We start from the raw sequence: 26,287 nt of genomic DNA on the forward strand, positions 1-26,287 counted from the left end.
AACAAATATTTAATGGAACGGGAATCCTTTGTCCCTATTATCTTCCAGTCAGTATGTGTTCCAGTTTTATGCAAGATTTTTAAACTTCTCCCAACTTTAAGCCAACTGCCTTTATGTGTGCACTTCACATCTATCCTTTGAGCTGAAAAATAGAATTCAAACAGCCCTCTTGTCTTGCACATTGGCCAGGCTGTCAGATAGTATTAAAAATAAAATACTGTTGTTTGTTTTTATCATATGTTTTATCAACCAGGTTGTCCATCTGGTTTCAGGCCCATTTTCAGTAGAGCCCTGGGATCACTGCCTTATTAACTGACTTTCTCATTGTCTCACAGTAGACAAATGGCGACTGAGGGAATCAAACCTAGGGCTACAGGATACAGCTAATGAACAGTTTACAGCCCGAATCCTCCACACTAAAGTACCAGACACTTTGGCCTCTGAGTTGTAGTTAAACTGTTATGGAAATTTCTTCAAGGCCTGATAACTTTTAACATTTTAATGTTCTGACTGCTTCTTAATGGACTCCTCTCAGTTTTCCATGAAGAATTTAGAATAACATTTGCAGTACGCATTTTCATTACTTTTGTGGAAGGAATTGCACTCTGTTAAGTGTTTGCAGCTGCTTTACCAGGCATCATCCTCTTTCATCTTACGGCTTTCTGAAGATAATGTCGTTAATAACAGGGCAAACTCACTCACTGCTTTCTCTTTGAGGGACTGACCAGTCAGTCCAACAGCAGTAGATAAAAATATAATTTTCTGTCACTTTTTCAATAACACCCTTTCTTGTCATCACACCTCTCATCCACAGGATTTGAAAAGTGTGCCTCTCCTTCCAGCCAGAAAACAAATCATTCAGCCTTTGCTTCTCATTTTCCATGCACTGTCTGTGCAGAGAGAAGTGCACCACTGAGTGGCGCACATCTACAGTTATTCCACTCTGCAGGGGGGGATCCACCTTGTCTCCTGGGAACTACCACCCCATCAGTCTGACGAGCCTGATCTGCAAGGCCATGGAATGTATTATCATGGAACTTATAAACAAAGACATTAGCAACCTTCAAACACTGGACCCCACCCAGTTTGGGTTTGTAAAGGGCTGATCTTGTCTCCTTGACCCTGATTGACTTCTTCGAATCAGTCTCCAGAGCTGTGGACGAGGGTAAGGGGGTCCACACAGCCTATCTGGACCTCGCCAAGGCCTTCGACACCATCTCCCACTCTGGAATCACAGATAAACTTACTAAGCTCGGCATTAATCCCTACATCATTCGATGGGTTGCCAACTGGCTTACTGACAGAACCCAGACTGTAAAATAGCCTACTCCAAATCCAGCTCCAGACAAGTGACAAGTGGAGTACCGCAGGGTTCAGTCCTGGGACTGCTCTTGTTTGGCAACTACTTCTCTGAAGTACAGGCCAACACTAAGGGACTCTGGCTAACAAAGTTTGCAGATGACTGCAAACTGGGAGCCATTATTGAATCCCCAAATGATGTGGATATTCTACAAAAGGGCCTTACAGAAACAGATGCTTAGTGCCAGAGCCATGGGCTCAAGCTCAATGCCAAGAAATGTATAGTTATCCCCTTTGGGAAAAAAAAAACATATACCCATGAATTACCACATAGGTGGCAGTACACTAAATACGAAAAGTGTGATAAGAGACTTAGGGACACAGGTGGACAGTGGTCTCACCTTTGATAACCACACCGTCATGACAGTCAGGAAATCCTTCTATGTGGCACACCTCATCACCAAGGGCTTTTCATCCAGAAAAAAGGAGGTCATTGTCCCACTGTACTCATCCCTCATTAGACCCATTGTAGAATACAATGCCCCATTTGGTATGTACCTCTCAAGACATTGGCACCAACTGGAAAGGCTGCAGAAATACCTCACTAAAAGAATCACAGGCCTAAAGCAGATGCCCTATGCTGACCATCTAAAAAAACTCCAGCTATACTCTGTCGCATATCATCTACTCAGAGGCGATCTCTGCTTAACATACAAGGCCATGTCAAACCCAGAGCTGTTGGACATGCTACAATGAAAGAAATCCCAATCCCTCTGGGCCACATGCTCCAGGGATCTAAACCTTGTCATCACAATGAACAAAACATGCTGGAGGGATAGGTTCCTGACCCAGAGACTCCCCAGACTCTGGAATAAAATGCCCATACATGCCAAGCAGAGCATCTCTTTGGCCGTCTTCAAAAGGAACCTTGATGATTGGATGGGAGATAGGAAATTCACTCCGGGGATCATGTCAGTCAGCCTGCTAGACAGGGGTCCAGGGAAGTAAATATTGTGGTAAGAAATATCCAGGGAATTGTGATGGCTAGGCTTGTATAGGCCCTAGGACCGATTGCCTAGTACCAACTTATGAACCTATTTTGATCTGTTATTTTATGCAGGGGTTGAAAAAGTCACTATTACCTGATCTCTTAGGCACCTAATCTATAGGTTTTCAAGTACTTGTGCCAGTCGGTTTGCACCAAGGTTATTCAGCAGCTAATTATTATGTCACACCAAAGACATTACAGTCACTGTGTCTGCTTACTCTAAATTATTTCATACTATTTTTTAATACAAAACCTTGATCCCTCACATAGCTATGGCTATCCTTACCAGCATGAGTGTTGCAGAGGAATGGAGCCATGAAGACCCAAGTGTTCTAGTTTGTCTCTGCTAGTAGGGCTGCCTGGAAGTGATGGAGTGAGCAGCTGTTGGGGGGAGAGGTTGTTTAGTCTGCAGCATGGCTGCCTTCTGGTGGGGGCTGGGTGGCATGCAAGATAACAGCAGGGTGGCAGAAAACTGGTACGTTGGCCTGCAAAATAGCATGGCACTGTATTTTGGTATGAATTTAAACATATCCACACTTGGCAACCCTGTGGTGAATTAGGATCATACAGAATCTCCTAACTGCTGCTGGGTGATGGCTGCAGTTCTTAGCTGTTACTTTGCTGTCATCGAGTCCTTCAATGCTGTATGAAGAAAGGAAGATAATGGCCAGAGGGAAGCTTGATGCTCACCGAACGAGAAGGCTAAACATACATAGGGAAACATGCAGCTCCACACTCCGGAAAGCACTGTTTAACCATTCCTCTTCAGTCTTGACTTTTTTGAATGTACATTTCTTTAAATTACATTGGCAGAAAATTGAAAATTGCTTGACTGTTTTTTAGGCTTATTTATGTCTAGAAGGGGTCATTGCTTTTTGTCCCTACTTTTCTTTTGCCTAATTTAGCATCATAAGACATGCTTATTACATCCACATGAAGTGCCTGATTCACCCTCCAGATTACTTCTACAGTATTCTCATGTTCTTGGACAGCTATATTTAATGTTCTTCAGGAGGCTGGGAATGCCATCCAAGTTCTAATTTTCTGCTTTTCGTGCTTCTTCAAAATCATGTTAACTGTGCCTTTTGACTAAGCCAAAGTACTGCCAACCATAAATTCTGACCTCACCCAATACCAGTCCTTCTTTCAATGACTGGAAGTAAATAGCCACTAGGCCCTTAGCAACGTGTGCAGTAAATCTCACTAAAATGCCTCTTGGTTATGCTGCTGGAGGTGGTTACAAGCCAAAGAACATTTCTTAACTTTATCTCGTATGTTCATAGGAAGTTACTATGCTAATGGTCCTAGAGCCCTTACAAGCCTAGTCAAGTTCAACCCTTTTTCCCTTTAGGGTCTAGAGATATAGTCTATATTATAGGCAGATCAAATCAGCACCGGCTGCAAAATCCAAGAGGGACACAGATAAAACCCCTGGAGTGAATTTGCAGTTTCCCATCCAGTTGTCCATTTACTCTTATAAAGGGTTAATGAAGGTCTCTGTTTAACCTGTATTGGAAGTTTATTCCAGAGGAGAGGGATCCTCTGGGAGACGTATCTTTCTCTCCACCAAGTCCTGATGATGTCACCTGCTTGGTTAAGGTCCCTAGAGCAAGTGAATCGTGTACCATTTGACTCATGAATGTTCAGCATTTCCATTAAGGCAGGATCACAGATTGCTCTGTATGCAAGCCACAGGTCGCCTTTGAGTAGTCTGTATGATACAGAGTATAATGACACTGATTTCAGTCTGTCCATGTAAGACATGCGCTGAAGACCCTGAATTTTCTTTGTGAGGAACCGTTGACATTTGTCCAGTTGCTGCATGTGTCTATTTAGGTACATACCAAATGGAGCATTGTACACTTTTACTGGCCTGATTACGAAAGAATGCAGGGAGTTATAACCTTTTTTGTTCTGGAAGCTATGCCCTTGCTTATGAGATAAGCAATGCAGAAGGCCTTCCTTACCAGTGTGGAGACATGGTGATCAAAAGTAAGGTTGCTGTCAACCTGTGTGCCCAAATCTCTCACCACTGATTTTGAGCTTAGGGTGTCTACAGGGACATCACCTTTGCCAAAGGGGATAATTTTTTTGCATTGAGTTTAAGACCATAGCTTTGGCACCAATCATTGGTTTGCATACGTCCTTCTTGTAGAATGTTGACATCATTTGGGGACTGAGTGACTGCTACCAGTTTGTAGTCATTAGCAAACTTTTCAGCTGTAGATCTTTTGTTTTTGTCTGTACTTCTGAAAAGTAGATTCCCAACAGTAGGGGCCCTAGCACTGATCCCTGGGGAACACCACTGGTAATGGGTCTACTGGTGGAGGTGGAGTCCCCTATTTTGACTGTATGTGCTCTGTCACTTGAGCCAGTTTGCAACCCACCTGACAGTATATGGGTTGCCCCCAGCTGGGTGAGATTTTCAGTGATGCCTGAGTAGGGGATTGTGTCAAAGGCCTTGGCCAAGTCTAGGTAGGCTGTATGCACAGATTTGCCTTTGTCAGGGCTTTGGTGACATTCTTGAAGAAGTCCACCAGATTTATCAGGCAAGATCTCTTTTTAACAAAATCAAACTAGGCCAGGTCAAGTGTTTGAAGGTCTCCTATATACTTGTTGATAAGGTCCATGATGATTCTCTCCATGGCCTTATAGGTTCATAGGTAAGTATTAAGCTATTAGCCCTAGGGTTTATATATGCCTAGCCAAAAAGGTACCCTGGCTTTCGCCACCCAAGAAAATTATTTTCCTGTGCCCCTGTTGAGCAGAGCCACAGAAGTGATCCCTGGGGTGAATTTCCTATTTCCCATCCAAACATCAAGATTTTTCTTGAAGAGTGCTAATGAGGAGCTCTGTTTGACATAGATAGGTAGTCTGTTCCAGAGTATGGGAAGTCTCTGGGACAGGACTCTATCCCTCCAGCATGTTCTGTTTATTGTGGTGACAAGGTTTAGGTCCCTAGAGTGTGTAGCTCAGAGGGATTGGGATTTCTTTAAGTGGAGCATGTCCAACAGCTCTGGGTTTGACATAGCTTTGTATGTTAGGCAGGGATCGTCTCTGAGTAGGCGATATGCGACGGAGTAAAGCTGGAGTTTTTTGAGACGGTCTGCATAGGGCATCTGTTTGAGGCCAGTAATCCTCTTTGTGAGGTATTTCTGTGGCTTTTCCAGTTGTTGTAGATGTCGTGTGAGGTACATACCAAAAGGGGCGTTGTACTCTATAATGGGTCTAATGATTGATGAGTAGAGGGGAACAATGACCTCTTTTTTTCTGGATGAGAAACCTTTTGTGATGAGGTGAACCACGTAGAAGGATTTTCTGACCACTGTGGTGATGTGATTATCAAAGGAGAGACTACTGTCCACCTGTGTCCCAAGGTCTCATATCACACTTTCGGCATTAAGTAGACTACCACTTATGTGGTAGTTCATGGGTACAGAGTTTTTACCAAAGGGGATGGCAATACACTTTTTGGCATTGAGCTTCAGGCCATGGCTTTGACACCAGGCATCTCTCTCAGTGAGGCCCTTTTGTAGTATGTCCACATTGTTAGGAGTTTTGATTATGGCTCCTAGTTTGCAGTCATCTGCAAACTTTGTTAGCCAAAGACTTTCTGTGTTAGCCTGTACTTCAGAGAAGTAGATACCAAACAAGAGAGGACCCAGGACTGAACCCTGTGGTACTCCACTTGTCACTGGTCTGAAGTCGGATTTGGAGTCTGCTACTTTCACAGTGTGGGTTCTGTCCATGAGCCAGTTGGCAACCCATCTTGTGACATTGGGATTTATACCTAGTTTAGTGAGCTTATCTATAATTCCAGAGTGGGGGATGATGTCGAAAACCTTGGCGAGATCTAGATACGCTGTGTGAACCACCTTACCCTCATCTATGGCTTTGGTGACTGCTTCGAAGAAGTCAATCAGGTTTAGGAGACATGATCTGCCTTTTACAAACCCGAACTGGGTAGGGTCCAGAGTTTGGAAATTACCAATGTCTTTGTTTATGAATTCCATGATGATACCTTCTATGGCCTTGCAGACCAGGCTTGTCAGGCTAATGGGGCGGTAGTTCCCGGGGTCCGTCATGGCTCCCCCTTTGTGGAGTGGGATAACCATCGTGGTGCGCCATTCAGTGGGGACAAAGCCTGAGGTGAGGCTATGATTGAACATGGTACTTAGGTAGGGTACCAGTTCATTCTGTAGTTCGTGTAGAACACAGCCTGGGATATTGTAAAGTTAGCACTGAACCTATTTGCCAGGATATTGGCAATATCAGTTGGTTCTGTATATTTAGTGCCATTGCGCTTTAACTCAGAGCAGATCTGAGTGTTGCCATTGAGATTCTTGACATAGTTATAGAATGCTTTGTGGTTGTTTTTAGAGTCAGTGGCAATTTTGTTTTCGTAACTAGCTTTGGAGGATTTTATGAGGGATCTCAGCTTCTTACTGAGATTGACCTGGGAGTTCCTCCAGTCATGGGATTTTACTCTTTTTTTGCAACAGTTTCTTTCTTCTGTTGTAGAGTTTGTTTATGGCAGAGGACCACCAGATTGGCTTCCTTTTTTTGGAGGATAGCATCTTGGTTCTATTAGGGATAACATGATCCATGCACTCGTGTAAGTGCTTATAAAGTGCATTTGTGTAGGATTCAGCAGTCGTACCTCTATTGTCCGTCTACATGGGTGTCATGAAGTTTACCCCTTCTGTCTTAAGAAGCGTGAAGTTGGCTTTGGAGTTTTTTACGGTGGTTTCCCTAATTGGGGGTGGGGGCGGGATGTGGATATCTAGGGTGATTAGCTTGTGGTCAGATCTGACCAACAAGGAATTGACCTCTGGTGTGGAACACCGGTTGCCCATGTTGGTAATGACCAGGTCTAGGATATTGCTGCCCCTGGTGGGGGTGTGAATAAGTTGATCCAAGGCATTGGAATTATGAATTCCAGAAAAGGTTTAGCAAAAGAGTTGGTACATGAGTAGTTTTCCCAGTTAATGGTGGGGTAGTTAAAATCGCTCTATATTAAGGTGTTGGGTTGTACCCTAATACTTTCCAGTGTATCAAGAAATGAGGAGTGGGAATCCTGGGGCATGGGGGGGGGGGGTCTGTAGCAAGCTACAATTTGGATTGCGGTCTTGCCCAGAGTTAGTTGCACTTGGATAATCTCGGATGCATTATGCTGTGCAAATAGCCAGGAGGTGTGGATATCCTTAATGAATATGGACATGCCTCCACCTTTAGTGCTTCATTCTGGGTTAGGTGGCCGAAAGATGTGGTATGAATTATAGCCTGATAACACAGGGGTACTCTCTGGAGCTCTGAACCAGGTCTCTGTCACTGCACACAGATGTCAATGTTCTCCATTTTAAGGAGTGCCTCGAATTAGTGCATTTTGAGGTTTAGACTTTTAGCATTGAGTAGCATTACCCTCAGATTTTGCTTGCTTGTACCTGTTACGGTGGTGAATTTGTCATTCATGTCACCAGCCTTGAAGATAAGGCTGATTAGGCTCATGGGTCTATAGTTCCCAGGGTCAGTGGATGCACCCCCCTTGTGCAAGGGGATGATGGTAGCTTTTTACATTCAGCAGGGATAAAACTAGTGCTTAGGTTGTGGTTGAAATGGTTTTGCTAACTCCTGTTATAAACCATTAAAAACTCAGCCTGGGATGTTATCATCTCCTATAGAGGCTTTGTTTTTGGTCTTGCAGAGAGGAGTTAAGACCTGCTCTTTAGAGATTCTAGGTGGAGAATAGGTGGTAGGAATGTTTTAGGGTATATATGTGGCAGGGACGGGAGGGTGACGTTTTCACTATAGTGTCCGCCAGCAGGTTGGCTATTTCCACTGGTTCAGTATATGTGGTATCATTCACTACCAGTTCAGCACAAATCTGGGCTTTTCCTTTAAGGTTTTGGATGTAGCTAAAGAATACCTTGTGGTTATCCTTAACTAGGGATGCTAATCTAGATTCATAGTTAACTTTAGAGGACAATACAAGATGTCTTACATGCTTCCAGTTTTGAGATCGTTCCTTCTTGCTCTTAGACAGCAATTTCTTCCTCTTATTATATAACCTGTTTATGGCGGATGTCCAGCAGACAGGCTTGCTTTTTCTTGAGGATCTTGCTTTGGTCCTATCAGGAATGACTGAGTCAGTACAATTGTATAGATGTTTATACAATGCATTGGTGTATATCCCAGTATAGGTGTCCTTGCCGTCACTGGGGACAGGAGCTTTGAAACTATTACAGCCTTCTTGTAAGAGGCTGGAGTTGGCTTGGGAGAAGGTTTATAGGCTAATTTCTCCTGAGGGGTTCTGATGCTATTGTTACTTCGAAAGAGACTGATTTATGATCAGACTTCACCAGGGAGACTTCACCAAGGAGGGACACATACTTGTGGTGGTGCACTATTCTACCATGTTGGTAAGTACCGAGTGTAGAATGTTTTGGCCCCTTGTGGGAGTGCAAAATATCTGCTCCAAGGCATTTGAGTTAACAAAGTCCAAGAACCTTTGGGTGAGTGTGTTTGAATTACAGCATAGTGCATTAGCCCACTAGGCCATTCAGGTCTTAAAATAATCACCCCTGCCACGTTTCAAACCCAGGCCCCTGTCAACTACAGCATACTGAAAAATATGTATAATTTACCCAATTTATGGATGGGTAGTTAAAGTCACCCTTAACCGGGGTGTTTGGTTGTATTTTGAGCGTCTCAAGTAGATACAAGTAGACAGTATGGATATAGTAGTTCATGGAAGAGGATCAATACCTGAAGACAACTTGGAAAGGGGTGTTTCCTTTAGTTATTTGCACATGGAGTAACTCTAGGGAATTATTCTGTCTAGCCAAACTGGAGGTGTATTTAACTTTGAATGCTGATACTCCTCCTCCTTTAGTGTTCACGTGTTCATTTTGTGGTCTGAACATGTGGAAGGCATTATATCTAGGTATGGCTGGGTGCTATCTGTGGCCTTGATCCAGGTCTCTGTGACTGTACAGATGTCTGCATCTTCCAAAGTGAGGAGTGATTCCAGTGAGTGCAGTTTCAGATTTAGACTCCTTGCGTTTAGCAGCATAAACTTAAGGTTATTTTTGAGAATATTTTTGTCAGAAATTTTGTTTTTGTGACATTGCATAAAAAAGGCACTTTGGGGGAGGCAAGAGCCTTGGCTAGTAACTGAAAGCCCAGAGGTGACAGGTGGAGACCATCTCTGGCAAAGCAACATTGTCTAGCCACCATATCATCCCAGGTCACAGGTACTGGATCCCCTTAAAATGACAGTGGAAACTAAGCCAGTTGTTGAAGTCAATAATTTTTTGTCTGTATTGAGGCATCATCCTAGATGAAGGTAGAATGCTGCTTAAGGCTAGGGACATGACAGCCCTGACACATAATCAGAGAGCTCAGCCATGTCTCTCTTCATATAGTCTAGTGAGGTATGTCTCAAGTTGTTCACAACAACATGGACTATGACAGAGTTATAACAGTGCCTGTTGTTGAGAGACTTGAGTGCAAGTGTGATGTAGTGGATCCTGGCACCTGACAGACAGCTGACAGTGACCCTTTCCTTATCCAACCTGGTGAGTGGGACAACTGTGTGTCTCACAATGGAGTCACCTATGACTAAAACATTTGATTTTGTGTTTTGGCTTAGGGGCATGTTTGGTAAGACACTGTTCTGTGCATTTGTATGTGTGCTGTGATTTGCTGGGAAGGTATTAAATGGTGTGTTTATGTTTGGGAGGTCTCTGATCTTTAGGTAGGCTTTCCAGTGAGTACCTCTGCATATGTAGGTTTAGGTGCTGTACACATGGATGGTGCAGGAGGTAAAGTGTATGAGCTGACAACCTGCTTAGTATCAGATATACTGATATGTGAGCAAGAGAGCCTAGATTCTAGATTCTTAATATAGATGCATCTCTCACATATCAAATTTGTGTGAATAAAAGAGAAGTGGGTTGTCAGTGTACATGAGGCAATTGCTACATTGCCTCAGGATGCCCATGTCGATCAGGTTGGCTGGAGAAATGGTGGGAAGTTTTCCTTTCATGATGCTAGGTGAAGTACAGCAGTCAGTAAGAGGGAGGGGAATAGAAGGACCGGGTATGGCTAAGGGACAAGAAAAAGTTCTAAACTGTGAGGGGCTTAATGGGTAAGTGTAGTGCAGTAACCTCAGAGGCTCAGCTTAGTGGCTAACTGGGCAGTGAAGCACAACAGAAAGAAACCTCCGATGGAGCACAAGCAGTTGACTAAGGGAAAATTACCCATCTAAGAGTCTGCATCTATAACCACCTATGGTATACTGCACTGCCTGGTAGTGTATGATTATGCAGATGGTGTGTGCCATGTAAACCCGCACTAACGCGGGCGACAAGTAGCAACAAAATTAAATTGATTTCAAGCAGTCTAAACCATACTAGCACACTACACTGGGACCTGGGCCAACAATTACCACTCAGATAGGTCCTTAGCTACACTCTACTCTATTTTCACTAGGGTGTAGAGTTAGGACCTCTTTTATGAAGGAAAACTGGATTAATGCTCAGAAACTGTGAAAACAGACTGGGTCCAGTAAATCTGAACCAATTCTATGCTAGATCAGAAGTGCAGGAAACAGCAAAAATATGGTAAAATACAGTTAAAAAATAATAGCACACAGTAAAATGCAATGCAAGAAGTGCAGATCGAGTAAAAATGATCCTTATTTTTCAGTAGCAGGCAGTGTTTGCTTCGCATAACACAGGAGATTGATTGCTTGTTGCTAACCTCTGTGAAGCTCTGGTAAATTAAATTAAACTGATTTCAAACACTCCAACTAATAGTAGCACACTCATTCAGATCTTGGGACCTAAATATTTTAGAACAGTAGCACAGCAAACTTTGGTGGTCATTTCTTTCAGTTGTCTTCCACATGGCAAAAGAGGATATTTTCCATATTTTTTTTTTCTAAATTCTTTTATTCTCTTGGGCATTTATCAGTAACAACATCTTTTCCAGTCACTGTTTCAGTGCTATGATGGTGTCTTCAAATGCTATAATGAATCAGACGAGATGGACAATGGCAAATAATCTCTTGTTTTTTACTTCAACGATCTGCATCATCCCTGAGCTCATTTCTTAAAAGTAGTTTGTTGTCATTGGATTAATTTGATTAGGCATCTCTGGAGCTGTCACTGCTGCGGTCTTCCTACAGAGCACACTTTAATTCTTCACAGCTAGCTACTGCTTATTGTTCTGGGGATGACCATGTGCTTGTAAATGCTTGGGGGACTCTCTCCTTTTCTGGTCTTTTTACTCCAGGTGTCATTAATATACTTTGCGGTTTCTTGGATCATATGAAACTCCTGTTATGTTATGATTTTATTTAGTCTCATGTTGGATAAAAACTTTTTTATACTGAGAAGGACGAATGCTGCCTTCCTTTGCAGCACTTTCTCACTTCTTACATGTTTTTAAACTGTCTGTGTAATCATTTTGTGTTACATCTTTATAGTCCATATTTTACGACTAGCATTATCAACTAACATTCTTTGTAGTCCAGGGGCTTTTGAAGGGTATCTATTACCTCGCCAATTCCTAACTTGAAGCCAGTTTGTCTGAGTCACAGACAATGTAGCACAGTAAGTAATATCCTACTTATATGTCTGTACTTTGTCTTGAATAAAATCCTGGGAGACATAAGTTATTTGTGGCAAATAGAGTTTATTCTGAATAGGATAGCAGCATTTTTGGGAGTCACTAAAAGCAAATTTAACATGGCAGAATAAGTGTCTAACTGAAAAGCTCCTACAGAGTACAAAATTAGCACTGCTTTGGTGGTTCTTTTTAAAACATTTTCTAATTACAATTTATGCTTTTCAGCTAGCAGTTACATATGCAGTAGTTGTTATCTAAATGACAACTCGGGTTGCTAGAGTTTTGGAAACGTCCTCAATTTTGAAAATTTTTCATGCTGTCAGTCTAGTAAATTTCCATTATGCTTACTAATATTCAAGTTATACAATTTTTATATTTATATGTTTATTTAGTGCGGTCTGCGGTGGGAGTGATGGATGCGTTTAAGGTGGAGGTGGGGTTACATCAAGGATCAGCTCTGAACCCTTTCTTATTTGCAATGGTGATGGACAGGTTGACAGACGAGATCAGACAGGAGTCCCCATGGACTATGATGTTTGCAGATGACATTGTGTTCTGTAGTGAGAGTAGGGAACAGGTGGAGGAGACCCTGGAGAGATGGAGATATGCTCTAGAGAGAAGAGGAATGAAGGTCAGCAGGACTAAGACAGAATATATGTGTGTGAATGAGAGGGAGGATAGAAGAATGGTGAGGATGCAAGAAGTAGAGGTGGCGAAGGTGGATGAGTTTAAATACTTGGGGTCAATAGTTCAGAGTAACGGTGAGTGAGGAAAAGAGGTGAAGAAGAGAAAACAGGCAGGAGAGGTGAAGAAGAGAGAACAGGCAGGATGGAGTGGGTGGAGAAGAGTGTCAGGAGTGATTTGTGACAGACGAGTACCTGTAAGAGTGAAAGGGAAGGTCTACAAGAGGGTAGTGAGACCAGCTATGTTATATGGGTTGGAGACAGTGGCATTGACAAAAAGGCAGGAGTTTGAGCTGGATGTGGCAGAGTTAAAGATGTTAAGATTTGCACTGGATGTGACGTGGGTGGACAGGATTAGGAATAAGTATATTAGAGGGTCAGCCCAGGTTGGAAGGTTTGGAGACAAAGCCAGAGAGGCAAGATTATGTTGGTTTGGACATGTGCTGAGGAGGGATGCTGAGTATATTGGGAAAAAGATGCTAAGGATGAAGCTACCAGGTAACAGGAAAAGAGGAAGGCCTAAGATAAGGTTTATGGATGTGGTGAGAGAGGACATGCAGGTGGTTGGTGTGACAGAGCAAGATGCAGAGGACAGGAAGAAATGGAAACAGGTGATCCGCTGTGGTGACCCCTAACGGGAACAGCCTAAAGAAGATGATGATGATGTTTAGTTATACTTGTGCTTTAGTACCCCAATCTGAACACTACCTTGTGGTTTGGAAACCTCAGAGATATTAGTTGATCCCCCTGCAAAGGAGTTATGGGGATTCGGTACTTCCCACATTAAAAAAAAAAAAATCTGGTTTGCATGTTCACATGTTCACTTGTCAGCTCAACCAAAGAGACTTTGATGACTTGCGCATATAGTAAAGTAGATTTCTTGTCTGTGTACCAATGTCTTACATACAGTACAGTGATAATTGCATTGATAATTTCATTTTTAGAGCACTTATTGTGGGATAGCCCTGTAAAAGGTCTTCTGACTCTGGGGTTTAACAGCTGAATACATTTGAGTTAATCTTATTTTAGAGAACAGCATTGTGTTTGGTGGAAATGGCAGGAAAATGTTTCCTATGGCTTTGAGATAAAAATAAATTAAGTTTTGATGTGCCTAAGATGTATTGCCATGGTGTATAGCATCAGCAGGAGAAGTAAAAAATAAAGATATGGTGAATGGGAGATGTCCAAAATCAGATGTGGCCGCACAAAGAGGGTGTTAATGAGAGAACGAGGTAAGGCCATTAAGTTGTTTTGTTAGCAGGAATTCCAGTCTGAAAAAAAGAAAAAAATCTTCTTTTGCAAGACTTAAAATATTTGCTTCTTTTTAGGCCCTTAAAGACTTGCAAGGCAAAATGGAGGAAATCCCATGCATGGTTGGAGGTGAGGAAGTGTGGACCAAGGATGTGAGATACCAGGTCTCGGTAAGTTAGCAGCTGTTTTCAGAAAATTTCAAAGAGCCTTCCAGCTTGCCTTCTTGGATTTTACTCAGTGAAACTTGTACAGAAAATTTCTGTGACAGAGTGCATGAAGACATTTTAGAGAACTGGATGAGACTGGGATGGGATGGAGTGAGTAAAGTTTCAGCCATGCATTGTATATGTGTATGTGTGTGTGTGGGTGCGGGTGTACTGGGAAACTGCAGAACATAATGTCACTAATATTGTCATAAAATAAAAGAAACAAATTAACAGTCATGCAACTAAAAACAATGTGCCCATCCTGCGCCCTCACATCCCCTGCCACATAAATATTACAATTTCCAAGCTGTAGTGTGATCTCAGAGCTTTCCCCCCTGCATACATGTGTTTTAATTTTTTTTTGTTTTTTTTTTTCATGGTCGAGATTACAAAACTTTGATTATATGGTTGCGACTATATGAGCTTGAAGTTTTGTAATTTCAATCATTTAACACAAACCTCTATATCTATATATCTATATGTATTCATATATATCTGTGTGTGTGTGTGTGTGTGTGTGTGTGTGTGTGTGTGTGTGTGTGTGTATTTTTAAGTGTATATAGGAATTATATGTTAGTAAAAGAAATATATATATATATCTGTGTGTGTGTGTGTGTGTGTGCATGAAAAAATATATACATACATACATACATACATCAAAACATCCATCTCCAATGTTCACACTACCAGGTGGCTAGCCCTGTCAGGGTTGTTTTTTCATACCACACACACACACACACACACACACACACACACACACACACACACACACACACACACACACTCCCAAACATAATCATACCTACAGCTTTTCTCTCTGTTTGTATATGTGTGTGTATTGTTTTGCATAAATGTGTATAACATGCGTGTGTGTGTGTGTGTGTGTGTGTGTGTGTGTGTGTGTGTGTGTGTGTGTGTGTGTGTGTGTGTACACCCTATGCTTGCCTTCTACCCTATGTTAACACATCAAATGTAATCTTCTCTGTGTAATAATTTTTTTTTTCTTCCCAGGCCTCCTTTAAAAGGGGACTTCTTGCCCAGATGGAATCTCCTGGTCAACAAAAGCAATAAATAGAATAAATAAATAGATGCACACACATTATATATATTTTATCTATCTGTATGTACGTATGTATGCATGCACAGTTATTGTTTTTACTGATCTGCTGTGTGTGCAGTGTTTTGCGCATTTATGTAAACAGTGAAAGAAGTCTCAATGGAGAAAAGGGATGTTTCACTCCTCAGTGAGCCTGCTAGCCTTGAAATTTTCACTAACTATAACAGTCACAGCCCTTACATGCCGATAGATAATATTTTACTGCAGACTTTACAGTGCAATGCAGGTAAAATAGTACATTTTTTGTGCCTTCCTTTATTTGAAGGTTGTGCAAGAAAGACAACATATAGGAATCGTCTGTACCACATGACATTTTGATGTAGTAATATTTTAAGAATTTTTTCTTTCTGAGAATATTTGTTTTTATTTTTCTTGTAGAAAAATGTATACAAAAAGGATAGTCTCTATATGTGTCACTTGTATTAGAATTGAAATTCTCCTATACCTGAAAATTTCTCATTGCTTGTGCAAAGAACAGCTAGTTTTTGCATTGAGAAGCACTGCTACATGAGTTTAGTCTTGGGCGGTTTTGATTTTAATGTACACTGTTATGGCAGCTGAATTAACCAGCTGCAAATCCCTCTTGTTTCTTCTCCTTGTAGATCACATTGTAAGGATATTTTGCCATAGATATGCACTTTCCTATTTCTGCAGCCAGTTTGGTAGATATGGACATTCTGGGGCAATGTAGTAATTCTCTCATATTTTCTGAGAGCCAACTAATTTTTAAAGAAACTGGTGCAGTGTATCTAGAGATGTAGTTAAATACTGTCAGTGGAGGTGAGGCTTTCACATGCAAGCACTTTTAACACCAGACATGTCTGTAACACACATACTTTACCTACCACACACAATATTGACCAGACACATAGAATCACATTTGCTGAAACTTTTAAATGTAATCTTTCTAAACCCCAAAGGCCTCTCAGATGTTGCACCCACAACATGTATCCTAAGCAACTTTAAAAGCACTTTATGAAAACAGCACGTAAAACAACACATAAAAATGGTAGATGTCCTTGCCTTTACTGCTACAGTTTTCTTAACTATAAGGGATTCCCTGCAGTGGAAGCCCGACATCTGACCAGTCTTCCAAAGACTTCTGAATTTAACAGGTATGCCAAATGTCACCATATGCACCCTGCATAATGTAGGGCATAAAGGTGACGTTCAGGCTTACAAAAAACAGAACTGATTGCCCCAGGAGGAACACCAGTCCAAGGAATCCAAGAGGTAACGTGCACATCCAAGAAGGTAAAGAACTAGGAGGATGGAGGGAGGGAGCAAATAGTGCAGCAGTGAAGGCAAGGACAGCTACTGTTATGGTAAGATTTTACACAACTGTACTATGTCCTTACATTCACTGCTGCAGTATTCTTATTTATATGGGAGAGTGCCAAATCTCAAGAGGAAACTGGAGAGGAAGGGTCAGAAGAATCCCCTAAAAAAACATGAAGAACTGAACTAGCAAAACCAGTCCTAGCTCCAGAGATACCATCCAACTTGTAGTGCTTGGTAAAGGTATGCACAGAAGTCCAGGTAGCTGTTTCAAGAATAAAATTAGTATCTAAGCCTTTGAAAAAAGCACCAGAAGAAGTCACAGCTCAACTAGAATAAGCCTTAATTAAAAAAGGAAGGCTCTTGCCATGAAAAGTGCAACAAAGGAAATAGCCTTAGAAATCCAAGAAGAAACAGTCTACTTGGACAAGCAAGCAACAAAGATCTAGAATGAGAAGAAACGACTAACTTATCAGATTTTCTGATGGCCTTGGACACATCCAAATAAACTCTAGGTTGCCTGTGCATGTCCAAAGTATGCAGCACCTTCTCACTGTCAGTTTGCAGAGAGGGGAAGAAGTAGGCAGATTAATAGACTGATTAAGAGATAGCTCATTAACCACCTTCAGCATAAAAGAAGGGTTAGTGTGCAAGGACACACTGTCCTCATGAAAAATCAAAAAAGGAGGACAGGCCATAAGGGCCTGCAACTCAGGCACCCATCTGGCAGAAGTAAGCACTAACAAAAGAACAGTCTTCCAGGAACAATGTTTCAAGGAAGCTGAAGCAGCAGGCACAAAGGGAGCCTAAGTCAACTTCTCCAAAAAATTAATTGCCAGGGAGGAGGAACTGGTTTCCTGGTAGGTTTAATATTAAGGACACCTTTTTACGAAATTATTTCACCTCAAATCTAGAAGCTAAAGGAGGAGAAAAGGGCAGAGAAGCAGAGATGGCTGATAGGTGGACCGTAATAGAAGAATAGGCCAAACCAGCATGGAGCAAATCACACAAATGAGAGAGAACCAAAGGAGCATCCACAGTAAGTGGGTCCAGGTCCATTTGGATAAGTAGGACTTCCTAGTCATAGATTTCCTGGCCTCCTGCAGGACTTGCAGCATGTTCTCAGAAAAAGAAAAGGCGTCTATGAGGAATCAAAGTCTTATCACCCACAGTGTCCGTTGAAGCATGGACAGGTGGGGATGGATAAGAGATCCCCTGTCTTGTGTGATTAGATCCACCCTGTGAGGTAACTTGTGATTATTTCCCAAGGCTAGATGCAGAAGAAGAGGAAACCAGTGCTGTCACAGCCAAAGGGAGTCACCAACAAGATTTTGGAAGCATTCTGTTGAATTCTGACAGGACTTTCAGAATGAGAGGAAGGGGAGAGAATGCATAAGGAGACAGCCCCTTCCAAGAGAATAAGAGGGCATCCACCTTCCATACCAGAGGACCTGGGACTCTGGTACAAAAAAGAGGAAGCTGTCTGTTCAGAGGGGAGGCAAAAAGATCCACTTGAGGAGTACCCCATGGGTGGATAATGTCCAGAAACACATCCTTGTGAAGCATCCATTCATGGGACTGAGTTAAGGACCTACTGAGAGTGTCTGCCACAATGTTCTGACTGGAATAGATGTAAACTCCCTGAAGAGTCACTTGGCAGCAAAGATCCCATACCAGAAGTGCTAACTGGCAAAGAAGATAATATCTCATTCCTCCCTGTTTGTTGATATACCACATCACTGTGGTATTGTGTGTGAATACCATGAGAAGCCCTAGAGAAAAGAGAGACTGAAAGGTCTGAAGAGCCAGCAGAACAACACTCATCTCTTTGATGTGCTCCTTCTGCTGACAAGGCAGCCACACCCCTGTACCTTTAGGGAGCCAAAAGTCGCACCCCCATCCCATGTCTGAGGTATCTGTGAACAATTCCTGAGAGGGAAGAGGAGGATGAAAAGGGATCCCTGGATTCAGAGACAACTATTGGATCTGCCAGAGAAGTTCCTGTCTGAGGCAAGGAAGAAGAGGAACTACAAAATCTAGAGGATGTGCATGTTGGAGCCACACTGACATCAGAAATCACTGAAACTTTCTCATGTGAAGTTCGGCCAGAGGGAGCATCGGAATGGTGGATGTCATGAAACACAGAACTCTGAGAAACTCCCTAATAGTAATGGAAGACAGAGGAAGAAGAGTGTGAAAGAAAGAAATGAGAGTTAAAGCCTTAGGAGGGGGAAGTGATGCAAGCAATGGCACCATCTGAATCCAGCAACCCAGGAAAACATGATCCTGAGAAGGAGTCAGAGAAGACTTTTTTTTTTAAATATTTTTATTCATTTCCAAAAACAAGAAAACATGAATGCAGGTTATTTATGACAATGAAGTATTTACAAATTATTTAAAAAGGTAGGCTAAAACCCCTAAACAGATATCAAACATTAAAACCAAAATAAAGTATTTACAAGGGTGTCTATTGTTGACATATAATTCATAGGTTCATAGGTTGGTACTAGGCTATCAGCCCTAGGGCCTATACAAACCTAGCCATAACAATTCCCTGGCTATTTCTTACCACATTATTTACTTTCCTGAACCCCTGTCTAGCAGGGCGACTGACGTGATCCCTGGGGTGAATTTCCTTTCTCCCATCCAATCGTCAAGGTTCCTCTTGAAGAGATCCAAAGAGGCACTCTGCTTGACATGTATGGGCAATCTATTCCAGAGTCTGGGGAGTCTCTGGGTCAGGAACCTATCCCTCCAGCATGTTTTGTTTATTGTGATGACAAGGTTTAGATCCCTGGAGCGTGTAGCTCTGAGGGATTGGGATTTCTTTAAGTGTAGCATGTCCAACAGCTCTGGGTTTGACATGGCCTTGTATGTTAAGCAGAGATCGCCTCTGAGTAGACGATATGCGACATAGTATAGCTGGAGTTTTTTAAGGCGGTCAGCGAGGGCATCTGCTTTAGGCCTGTGATTCTTTTAGTGAGGTATTTCTGAGGCCTTTCCAGTTGTTGCAGATGTCTTGAGAGGTACATACCAAAGGGGCATTGTATTCTATAATGGGTCTAATGAGGGATGAGTACAGTGGGACAATGACCTCCTTTTTCTGGATGAAAAGCCCTTCGTGATGAGGTGTGCCACATAGAAGGATTTCCTGACTGTTGTGGTGATGTGGTTATCGAAGGTGAGACCACTGTCCACCTGTGTCCCTAAGTCTCTTATCACACTTTCTGTGTTTAGTGTACTGCCACCTATATGGTAATTCATGGATACATGTTTTTTCCCAAAGGGATAACAATACATTTCTTGGCATTGAGCTTGAGCCCATGGCTCTGGCACCAAGCATCTGTTTCTGTAAGGCCCTTTGTAGAGTATCCACATCATTTGGGATTCAATAATGGCTCCCAGTTTGCAGTCATCTGCAAACTTTGTTAGCCAGAGTCCCTTAGTGTTGACCTGCACTTCAGAGAAGTAGATGCCAAACAAGAGCTGCCCCAGGACTGAACCCTGAGGTACTCCACTTGTCACTTGTCTGGAGCTGGATTTGGAGTCGGCTACTTTTACAGTGTGGGTTCTATCAGTAAGCCATTTAGCAACCCATTGGGTGACATAGGGATTAATGCCCAACTTAGTAAGTTTATCTATGATTCCAGAGTGGGGATGGTGTCAAAGGCCTTGGCAAGGTCTAGATAGGCTGTGTGGACCACCTTACCCTTGTCCATGGCTCTGGAGACTGATTCAAAGAAGTCAGTCAGGTTCAGGAGACAAGATTGGCCCTTCACAAACCCAAACTGGGTGGGGTCCAGTGTTTGAAGGTTGCCAATGTCTTTGTTTATAAGTTCCATGATAATACGCTCCATGGCCTTGCAGATAAGGCTTGTCAGACTGATGGGACGGTAGTTTCCGGGATCCAAGGTGGATCCCCCCTTGTGGATTGGGATAACTGTAGCTCTGCGCCACTCAGTGGGCACGAAACCTGAGGTGAGGCTATGATTAAACATGACACTTAGGTGAGGTGCCAGTTCATATTGTAGTTCATGTACTACACAGCCCGGGATGTCATCTGGTCCCATGGATGCTGTATTCTTGGCTTTAGAGAGTGCGTTTTGTACCTTTGTGGCCATTATTACTGGAATTTGGCAATCTTCCGGTATTGAGATGGGCCATTTAGGGGGTGAGAGGGGGGTGAAGTTGGCACTGAATCGATCTTCCAGGATATTGGCAATATCCTTCAGATCAGTATATTTAATGCCATTCTGTTTTAGCTCAGAGCAGATCTGAGCATTGCCATTTAGATTCTTGACATAGTTATAGAATGCTTTGTGGTTGTCTTTGGAATCTTTGGCAATTTTATTTTTGTAGCTAGCTTTGGAGGATTTTATGAGGCATCTCAGTTTCTTACTGAGGCTAGTAAGGGAGTTTTTTGCATCCTGGGATTTTCCTCTTTTCTGCAAAAGTTTCTTCCTTTTGTTGTAAAGTTTGTTTATGGCAGGGGACCACCAGATTGGCTTCCTTTTTGGATGAGAGCATTTTGGTTCTATTTGGGATGGCACGATTCATGCATGAGTGGATGTGCTTGTACAGTGCCTTAGTGTAGGATTCAGCAGTTGAACTTTCAGTTCCCATCTGCATGGGTGTCATGAAGTTTGTCACTTCTGACTTGAGTAGCATGAAGTTGGCTTTGGAGAAGTTTTTATGGTGGTTTCTTTACTGGGGGTGGGGTGGGATGTGGATGTTAAGGGTGATTAGCTTATGGTCAGACCTGACTAACGAGGGGTGACCATAGGTATGGAGCATTGATTTCCCATGTTGGTAATGACCAGGTTTAGGATATTGGAGCCCCTGGTGGGACTATGGATTAGTTGATCCAGGGCGTTGGAATTTATGAATTCCAAGAACCGTTGCGCAAAGGTGTTGGGACATGAGTAGTTTTTCCAGTTAATGGCAGGGTAGTTAAAATCACCCAGTATTAGGGTGTTTGGTTCTATCTTAATATTTTCCAGTATGTTTAGAAAGGTGTAGTGAGAATCTTGGGGTATGGTGGGGGATCTGTAGCAAGCTACAATTTGGATTGCAGTCTGCTGGAGATGTGATTTATCAACAAAAGCAGACTGGCAACATATGTTCTATGAATGCCATTTGATTAAACCATATTGGGATAAAATAAATTATTTTCTGCAAATGGTATTCAATGATAAATTCCAGATTTCCAAATCTATTATTTTGTTTAATGCACCTGTACCCGACTGTGTGCCAAGACTTTCTATACAATTGTTTCCTGATTATAATCTGCTGCAGTCATTATTCTCCAGTATTTTAGTTACTTTTTGCCATGCTACGTATAATGATGTAGTTCTTTCAGTTCTTCCTTTAATAGTGTTCATTTCCAATTGCGATACTGCGGACACCATAATCATGAATTGCTTAAAAGTTGGAGAAGCTTTGGATTTCCAGTTTGATGTAATGCATTTCCTTGCAATAGCTAGGAGAGTCCATAAGATTACATATTTTGTTCTTGGCACACAGTCGGGTACAGGTGCATTAAACAAAATAATAGATTTGGAAATCTGGAATTTATCATTGAGTACCATTTGCAGAAAATAATTTATTTTATCCCAATATGGTTTAATCAAATGGCATTCGTAGAACATATGTTGCCAGTCTGCTTTTATTGATAAATCACATCTCCAGCAGCCAATATTTTTCTTAAACATAAGTTCCATTTTATGAGGGGTTACATAAGATCTGTGTATGAATTGCCATGTAAAAGTCTCCAATGTAATGAAAGTGATGTCTGCTTTGGAGAGAGAAGAATTAGTTTTTATCTCTGTCATTTGGCACATGTCCATTAACTGATCTATAATAATTCCATATTTTGTCATTATTATGCATTTTTATTTTTTTGTTTGTTTTATAAATAGATGACAAGTATCCCTTTCCAGTAATGGGTTGATTCGTTAGTAATATTATATGTTCTATAAGGTTAGGAACATTTTGTCTTATTGATGGTTGCATTGTTTCTTGTTTGCTTAATATATACTGTCTTACTTCTTGTACATGTAACCACAAACTATCTTCCATATTTAATTTCTGTTTAATCTGGTCTATTGTCAGAGGTTTTCCAGAGTTTAGCAATTAATGCCAATATATTAATCCCTTTTCTTTAAGCATGTTGACTACTTCCATATTAAATGTTATTATATTACCTTGTGTGTACGCTACTGGATATAAAAGAAATGACCATGCTTTAATATCAGGATTGCTATTAATAAGATTTTGGAAAATTTTAATGTATAAGTAATGTATTTGGAACTTATATTTTTATTCTTATGTATCATCATATATTCCTTCATCAGCCATAGAAAATTGTTTGGTATGAAATCTGTATACTTATTTGCTACTACAAATCCTGATTTTAACCAGATTCTCTCATGAACTAGCTTCCATTTTGATGTATATTTTGTATTTAGCCATAATGATATTGTTTTAATAATGGATGAATGCAAATATATTTCTATGTCTGGTAAACCTATGCCACCTATATCCCAATCATCTAGATGATACTTCATAGCTATCCTTGTTTTTTTTGGATACCATAGGAATCTTACCATTAAATCGTTTAATTGTTTTAGGTGCGATTTAGCTGGTGGCAATGAACAAGCTTGTATGACATAAAGACTTTTTGGAAATATGATCATTTTAATTATATAAAGCCTTTCTTCCATTGAAAAGAAGAATTTATTCCATCTTTGTATTAGATTTTTAATATTATTTAAGGTCTCTTTATAATTTGTTTCAATTGTAGTATCTAGGTTGTTAGTTATTATAATTCCCAAGTATTTAATTATATTATCGGTAGAGATATATTTATGGTATTTTTTATTTAGATCTTTTTTATTAGTATTTATAAGCAATACATTTGTTTTGTTCTCATTAAATTTAAGACTTGAAAAGTTTTGAAAGTTTTGAATTGAGTCCCATAATGCTTTTAAACTGCTATTATCATTTTTAAGGTAATTAAAATATCATCAGCAGAAAGTTGAATTTTAAGCTCTAGGCTGTTGTCTAGTTGTATTCCTTCAATATTTTTATCCATGCGTATATTATTTGCTAAGGGTTCAATGACTAGCGCAAACAATAACGGAGAAAGAGGGCAGCCTTGTTTTGTGCCCTTAGTTATTTTAATAGATTTAGACAGACAAGATCCCAGTTTTATATAAGCCAGTGATATTTCATATAATGATTTTATTAACAAAGTGAAGTTGTTTGAGAAGCCATAGTCTTCTAAAACTAACCACAGATAATCCCAGTTCACTGAATCAAATGTGCTATTTATGTCTAAGCTAATAACATTCATTTTGTTTTTTGTGACATTTATATAATCAATTAAGGAAAGAATTCTTTTAATGTTGTTATAAGTGTTCCTATCTTTTATAAAACCTGTTTGATCCTCCTCTATCAAAAGTGGTAGTAATTGTTTTATTCGAGCAGCATGTATTGCCATAAAAATTTTATAATCTATATTAAGAAGTGAAATGGGTCTGTATGATGAACATTCACTGGGATCTTTATTTTGTTTCAGAATTGGTGATATTAATGTGTACTTCCAAGAAGGAGGAATGTCTTTACCATTTTTAACTGATGTAAAGACATTCAATAACAACAACAAAGCCTCATTTGATAGTAATTTAAACATTTCTGGGGTGATATTATCTATACCTGGAGCTTTGTTTAATTTTAGCTTATTTACTTCAGCTTTAAGTTCTGTCATTGTTATTTGTTTATCTATTAGTTGTACCTGCTCCTCTAATAGCCTAACTTTAACATTGTTTTTGAGAAAAGCTTTCAATGCTGAATGTGTTTCTGTTTTCTCATTTTGATTATTAAGTTTATGAAAAAATAGCCTAAAAGCTTCTAGTATTCCTTCTAAATCAGATACTTTCTTTTTGGTTTCTATATTATGTATTTCCTTGATTTGATTTGTTTTAATAATCTTTTTAGTCCTATTTGCTATTCTTCGTTGGTTTTAGGGTTCATTGAATAGTAACATAGTTTAATTTTTCTAAGTTGATCATTGTTTTGTGGTGTAGCATCTCTGAGTATTTTTTATTAGTATCTTCTAGTTCTTTTATTAAGTTGGTGTTTCCATTTTGAATATCAAGCTTTAAATTATCTACTTTTGACTGTAATTCCATTAATTCCTTATTCCACTGTTTTTGTTTATTTTTATACCATCCCACCGCTCTTCCATATAGGTATGCTTTCAATGCATCCCATATATATATTTCAGATACATCTTTTGTAAGATTGATATCTAGGAATGTTTGTGTCTCTTTAATATAAAATTCCTTAAAATCTTTGAGATTTGTTATGTAAGATGGTATTCTTGTTACTGATATCCTTCTCTTGAAACATAAGTCTATCTCAAACGTTATGGTGTTATGGTCCGAAAATGGACATGAAATTGTCTTGACTTTATTTAATTTAGAGGTTAAATCCTTTGTTATGTACACTCTATCTATTCTAGAGTATGTATTATGTCTATGGGAAAAACGTGTAAAGAATAGTGAATCTGGGATAGCATACTCATTTATGTCAACTGTATTAAAAGTTTCAACAAACTCAGATAACAACTTTGTTAAAGGTGATCTCTTACGTGTAGTTTTAGTATTTGTGTCAGTTTCTTTTATAATGCAATTGAAATCTCCAGCTATGATTAAATTGCCTTTGGTATATTGTACAATGTCTTCTAAGTGTTGTTTGGCCACTCTAACACCTAGTCCTGGTATCCAATAAATATTCACTAATGTATACATCATTTCATTGACAGATATTGTCACTAGACAAAACATTCCTGAGTTGTCATGGAACGTGTTTATGATTTTAGGCATTAAAGTAGTGTTTTTCCACAAAATTGCTACTCCCCTTCACTTCTGATTATAGGTGGAACTTACTAGTATTGTATAATTTTTATTGTTTATTTTATTTATGTCTTCCTGTGTAAGATGTGTTTCCTGTAAAAATACTAGTTGCGCTTCACATAGCTTTAAATATCTATAAAGACTTCCCCTTTTGCAGCTATTATTTAAACCATTTACATTAAGAGATATACATTTTGCAATTGGATTTATATTAGCTTTGCTTTTAGCCATATTCATATACTCGTAACAATGTGTAGATGTGTGTACATGAAGAGAATGACTTGTTCTTTCTTCTTCCAACAGTATTACAATAGATTATAGACACCCAATAAAAGTAAATTACAAGATCATAACTGAGAACAATATAAGATAAACAACCACCAAACCCCTCCATGAGAAAAAACATGTCATCCTTGAATGATCTAATCATTCAAGCAATCTCTCTAAGTCTGCATTTCAGCATCCTCCCCGGCCCGCCATATGGTAGTTTTATAATGAAAAGTATCTTATATATCTTTTAAATATACATGTATCTGTCTTTACAGATTACTTAAATACAGTCTTTATCTATTTTTAATATGTTATAAAACACTAAGGCAACACAACTATACATAGATTTAATACTTGACTATTTGGTTTTGTTTAAATTGTAAAGGAAAATCTTTTATTTTAATATATCTTTTGTGTAGCAATAACGGTTATGCATCTTAAAAATAATATGCTTGCTGTCTATCTCCCTTATAGTGTGAGTGGCATTCATAGGTATCACATTTATTGTAATGGTCTACCTATATATATATATATATATATATATATATATATATATATATATATATATATATATACATATATAT

General features: G+C 40.0%; 1 protein-coding gene across 2 annotated transcripts in view; it reads left to right on the top strand.

Annotated features, from left to right (window-relative positions):
* ALDH4A1 (aldehyde dehydrogenase 4 family member A1) overlaps positions 1–26,287 on the top strand; it is a 677,659-nt gene that overhangs the window by 168,695 nt on the left and 482,677 nt on the right. For both annotated transcript variants that reach the window (XM_044063053.1, XM_044063052.1), the window contains exon 3: positions 13,992–14,084. In XM_044063053.1, coding sequence (XP_043918988.1) covers positions 13,992–14,084 — 93 coding nt within the window. The remainder of the gene's footprint in view (positions 1–13,991; positions 14,085–26,287) is intronic.

The sequence above is a fragment of the Protopterus annectens genome, chromosome 2.part1 (genome assembly GCF_019279795.1).
Source record: "Protopterus annectens isolate FY-2018-M chromosome 2.part1, PAN1.0, whole genome shotgun sequence".
NCBI lineage: Eukaryota > Metazoa > Chordata > Ceratodontiformes > Protopteridae > Protopterus > Protopterus annectens.